The 6,000-nt window shown below is 35.5% G+C and overlaps 1 protein-coding gene across 2 annotated transcripts in view; it reads left to right on the top strand.

Moving 5' to 3' along the window:
* The first annotated feature begins 520 nt into the window (after positions 1-520).
* SCD1 (stomatal cytokinesis defective / SCD1 protein (SCD1)) overlaps positions 521-6,000 on the top strand; it is a 329,677-nt gene continuing 324,197 nt past the window's right edge. For both annotated transcript variants that reach the window (XM_089807297.1, XM_089807298.1), the window contains exons 1-2: positions 521-926; positions 1,573-1,666. In XM_089807297.1, the coding sequence (XP_089663423.1) occupies positions 744-926; positions 1,573-1,666 (277 nt within the window). In that variant the 5' untranslated portion in view covers positions 521-743. The remainder of the gene's footprint in view (positions 927-1,572; positions 1,667-6,000) is intronic.

The raw sequence follows: 6,000 nt of genomic DNA, 5'->3' as shown, positions 1-6,000 counted from the left end.
ACTTCTCCAAGAATGAGTTGGTCTATAGAAGAGTTAGAAGATGAGTTTGAAGGGCCATCTCCTCTATGCATCTACACTCCAAGCCAAACTTGACAAGGGAGACAACATGTACAAGACCTAACTCCATGTGACTAATCAAGATACCATTTGTATGTGAAACCTCAAACAAATTTGAAAGATTTTGTTACAAAACAAATTCCCAAATCAAATGACACTATATTTACAAATCAATTGATAATTCAAATTTGATTACCTGTGTTAATTTTATATTCTTTTTACAATTGATCTTTAACCATACTTTATTCTTTCAAACTTATTGAAATTTATGTAATATACCTTTTCAACATTTATCGAGAGAAGAGAAAGTTGAAAGAGTAAGAGTTCATTCAAAATGAAAAATGAATAAAGCAGCTCAACACTTCATAAAGTTGCCAAAAAACTACAAGATTTTCTGTCCAATTAACCATCCTTCACCTTTCAAAACTTACAATAAAAAGATTAATTTTACCGAATAAAAATCAATGAAAATTCTTCAGGACATCCCGCTCATACGACAGTCACCTGCAAGAAATTCAATTTCAAGTTTTACTGCCAATCTATACATAATTGGAGCGCTAGCACTGGAGGTAACCTTGAACAAGATCTGAAAGGAACCTCCATTCGCCTCTTTCTGCGGGCTGATCGTCATTGCCATTATTGGTATAGCCGCTGCGCAGATCATTTCAATTTTCTAGTTAATCGGAATGGCAGGTCGCGGAAGGATGTTCGAGTATTTTGCAGTATGCGGGCTTGGGCCGGAGCTTCGAACACTGGACGGCGTGAAAGGGTTTCACGGGACCCTCGTCAAATACATGCCCTCCCTTCTTGACCAGTTCCCTTCTTCCAAGGATTCCGATTACCCTCCTCCTCCCCCGCAACTTTCCACGGTACATTATACTATTTCTTTTAACGATGTTTTTAGATACTTTACACTCCCTTTTTCAGTTAAATCATTTGTATTTCCGTTTCCTTTCATTACGGATTCATTTTTTCATAAAATTACATTAAACTGTAAATTTGTACGTTTCCTTGTTTTAATGTAAGATGCATTATTCTTCTACTATTGTTTGAAACATTTCATCGGAGGAACCTGTTAGGAAAAATAATAATTGGCGTTTCGGCTCCTTTTTATGACCCTATCAGTTTTCTTGATCCTTAAGTAGCATTCGGCAAGCTTGAAATTTCTATCCGTGAGTGTTTTCGACAATTCGAAGATGCTTTCTACAATGCCGATCTAATATTACCGCGATCCATTACTCTTCCGGATGACAGATTATAAATAGTGACTAGAGATACCATTTAAGTCTTTTTCGAATCTCCATTACGATTTATTTCAAACAATTATTACGGATTGCAGAAGCTTGAACGCTCTTCTATTATTGTTGTGAATGTACTGTGTTTTACGAGATATATAAATTGAATAGGAAACAACATTTAAATATTTTCTTATGCAATTTCTATTCTGAAATCTTTCAAACAATTATAATGAATTGCAGAAGCTTGAGCACTCTCCTATTATTGTTGTGAATGCAGTGTGTTTTGCCAGCAGGAGTAGAGTTGTATACCTCGGGCTTCAATGCCAGTGATAAAACCAGCCATCCACATAGCTATCCCATAGTATTGACGGGTATTCCTCTTTTCTCTGTTTTATCTTAATAGCAGACAAAAACATAATCTCACTATTATGCTACATATTTTCCTTCTTTATAGTTCTCAAGGAGGATCGGAAATATATTTCATTAAAATTCACAGAATTAAGCCAAACGATAAAGTTAATGACAATGCAAATGTTAATTTATTTGAAGATAAATATGTTGTTCTGAAAATCTTAGAATGTAAGACAGCTTAATGCAGTTAGCAAGTTAGCTTTAGAGACACCCAAAAACAGGTTTCAAGTTTTCTCACAAAGTTATAAGACATTGATCATTACATAATTGCACACACATAACAGAATTGTATCGTGAACCAAACCCAATCCATTTTCCTTTGAATCATGCTCCAAGTTTTGATCCAATGTGCGATTAGGCATGTTAAATTCTTTTTTCTATGTCTATAGTATTGAGTTTTAACATTTTACATTTTGGAGGACTAGGTTGATTCATTTGTGATTAGGAGCAGTCCTTGGCCTTTGGGATCACCTATTTGAAGTGTCCAACACATACTCACTCATGGACATCTTTGCTAGTATTTGCATTTCAATTGCATGACTAATAATCATGGGTGTGTTGCAAGGTGTGTGCCCTTGGTCTCCTTATCACATATTCGAACCTAGGTCACAACTTTGATACCTATGCTTGTGTTGGGGGAGGGGTTTGTTGCAAGGTGTGTGCCTTTGGTCTTTGGTTTGCTTATGATGTGCGACGTGACACTTGGTTTCATGATATGGCTTAACCACCTCTTGTGTTCTATAAATCTAGTGATTGTATCTAGCATTAACAAATAGCTTTTGGTGCAATGACAACCAACAGGTTGTGTGTTTAAGCTTTGAGCCTTATCAACTAAAACCTAAATAATTTTAGTCTAAGCCCATAAGGTGGGGGAAATGGCAACTATCATCGTCCATTGTCCACACCAAATGAACTGCATTGGATTGAACTGGTGAGGAGCTAGAGTTTGTAGAGTTTCAGAGAATAAGGGATTTAGGTATATTCCATGGGCTTTTGGAACCCTTGAAGTATCTATCAATGAATTTTGTGTATATATTTCATTTAATTGTAATACCGTTTTCTTTTTTGCTCAGTAATATATATTGTTATCAATAATAATGTGTTTACATCATAAGAGTGTAATAAAAGCACACATTATCTCCATTGTAAGAGTGTAATAAAAGCACAAATCATCTCCAAAATATTATACTTCCAAAATTCATAGCTATCACCTATAATCAAACCTTTGCGTTTTACACCTAAGTTGCACAATAACACTATAAGAGTTATATTTCTCTATTCCGTAGATTTACTTCTATGTCTAATAGTCACTCCTCTCCAAATTCTATCCCTCTTTAGAATCTTTCTATTTCTCTCTTTGTTCGTTATAGAAATATTCTTGTGTATACTTGTATATATAGATCATTATGATATCTGTTTAATAACACATTCATTAGTTTACCATAATATGGTATCAGAGCTATTTTTTTTCGAAAAATAATAGTTTCATTATTGAAATTTTTTGAGTTATTTTTCGAACTAGGTTTTGAAAATCTTTAATTTCTTCTTGGAATTTTTAGTCTCATAAGATTTTTGAAAATCTTTGCCTGGGTGTGTTCAATTGTTTGCAGAAATTCATTTTTTTCTTCAAACTTGAGTAGGGTTTTCGAGCGTCATTTTGTATTTGGTTTTTTCGAGCATCTTCTATCTGGTTTGTGACGTCATTCTTAGGCATTGTCTTTGGGAGTTGAAGTGTTTTTCTCTATCTATGTTTTGTTACAAATGACCTCTGCAAATTCATGGCTGTTTTTTTTGCAAAATCATGATGTTTGTTTTTTCATTTTTTGTGGCATTTCGACCCTTCTACAGTCTTCTACGTCGTCTAGGGTTTTTACAACCCTTTTTCATTGTTTTTTGGCCAGAACAGTTTTGTTTTCCACCATGTTTTCAATCAAATTTGCCATTTTTTTGTTTTTCGAAAACGGTTAGGGTTTCTTTCAAAACTCTTTTTTTCCGTGTCATTTTCAAAAACTTCTTGCAGATTCTTGGTGGGTTTTTGCAGATCTGAACTAGGTCGGTCTCTATTTTTTTGGGTGTAATGTTTTCTGTGCCTCAATTTTTGAGCCAATGGATTCAAAATCTAATTTTAGGTTCTTTCTGAGTTTTTCAAGCTCTCTTTTGGGTGTCCTTTCATTTTTTTCTGGGTCTTCTGTCAATCAGCCTCAAAGTTCATGTTCTCTGCTTCTTCCAATATTCGTGTTTTTTTGCATTAAATAACGTGTCATGACATCTCTCCCCAATCTTCTCTTGGAAGGTAGTCAACGATTCAACAAAAATAACTACAACACTTGGAAGCACATAATGATGATGATCTTTGAGTACCGTTGCCTTGAGGCGATTGTTCTGGGTGCCGAGACTCGTCCTACCACAATCGACGCTATGTTTGATGAGCGTATTGTGAAGCGGTTATGCTCATTAAGCTGTTAGTTATTGATGATCACTTACCTCAAGTACCGTCCGGAAAGACAACTGCAGAGATCTGGAAAACACTGAAGGATTTCCACGAGACATCAGACAAAAGCAACGCTTTCTTATTCAAGAATCATTATTCTCTATTATTATGGATGAGCACATGTCCTTACAGGAACATCTTCTAAAGATTAAGGACATCAGAGATCAACTTGAGGCCATTGGCCGTACAATGGAGGAAGCGGATATGGTGGTCATTACTATGAAAAGTCTACCACCATCCTATGAGCACTTTATTGAGACGCTTAACATTACGCAGTGCAAATACAAGTAAATGTGTAATTAAAACAAAAAGTTCCAATTACTCATGGTAGGATTTGTTTAATGAGAAGTGTTGTTGGGGTTAAAAACTCGGACAACATATGGACAAGCATATGTGTTGTTGTAATTGGACCTAAAATCTCTGATTACTTAAAGGTTCAATGCATTGAAGTGTGTTGTTGAAGGTAAAAACCGTGATGACACATTTGGTAACCAGATATGCTAATAAGTGCAGTTGGAGCTAAAAGCTCCAACTGCACTATGAAAAGATCCTCTCTCATCTGATGACTGTATGTTCTGTTTTTTTGTATTTTTGGAACTTTTCTGTTTTTTTTTCTTGATAATAGTAATGAAATTAAGAACATATAGTGGATAGAAACTAGGATGAAGAGTGCAGGAATTAAATGCAATAATAGACATTATTTTTTTAATTTTTATTTACTTAAGTACTTCAAAACATTCTTGTTCAATGCCTAGAACAGGTACGTGTTTTCTCTGAGACAACCAATGGTATAAATTACTGATTTTATCACTGTCTAATCATTGATCAGATGCTATTATCTGATTTGCACTGCTGATGCTTTCCAAACCCTAACTGAATGAATGAATCAATTGGCCCAAGGATGGTTCGGTAGGCCTGGTGGTTGACAGATGTCTGTGAAATGCACCAAGAACCCGATCTGAAGTCAGTTGTTACAAATCTGCCCACTACAAATGATTGATTCACCGATAATACCAAAGAATGATATTAGTCTACACACTTTTGAATTGTGAATGAATTTATCTTCCAAGAAATGTTGGTTTTTTGTCCAACCCTCCAATGTCAAGGAGTCTCGTTCCTAGAAGTCCGACCTGTTGCTGAAACTCTTCCTTAGAACTCAATTCTAATTTCTAATAAGAGGAGAATCAGACTTGGCTGACAACTTCAATCCTTTCTCCATAGTTGTGAAAGCAGGTTTACAATCCTGCATATGAAACTTGTCAAGAAAGTACCTAGCATACTTAGACTGAGAAATAAAGATGCTACCATCAGTTTGCCAAAATTCAGCATATTAAAAATAATGGAGAAGCTCTAAATCTGTCATATTAAAATCCTTGCACAAATCTTGTTTGATTTCTGCAATTAAATGTACTGAACTGCCAGTAATGATCAAATCATCCACATAGACAACAAGAAAGAGAATATCGTAACCAAAGCGTTTGATATACAGATAATTGTCAAAATGACAAAGCTGAAGACCATGAGCAACAAAACACTGATCAGTATTGATGTACCATGCTTGAGGTGCCTGTTTGAGTCCATAGCATGCTTTCTTGATTCTACAAACTTGGTGTTCTTTGCCAACAACCTTGAAATTAGGAGGCTGTGTCATGTAGGCTTCTTCCCACGACTCACCACTAAGGAAGGCACTCGTAACATCCATTTGATGGACTTTCCATCCACGCTGAGCTGCAATGACAAGAAGAAGACAAATTGTACTCATCTTGGCAGTAGGACCAAAAGTCTCCTCGTAATCAATGCCTT

The sequence above is a fragment of the Cupressus sempervirens genome, chromosome 10, assembly GCF_028749045.1.
Source record: "Cupressus sempervirens isolate cs-2001-9-10 chromosome 10, ASM2874904v1, whole genome shotgun sequence".
NCBI lineage: Eukaryota > Viridiplantae > Streptophyta > Pinopsida > Cupressales > Cupressaceae > Cupressus > Cupressus sempervirens.
Note: the sequence above shows the minus strand (reverse complement) of the source record. Positions and strands in the feature narration are given on the sequence as shown.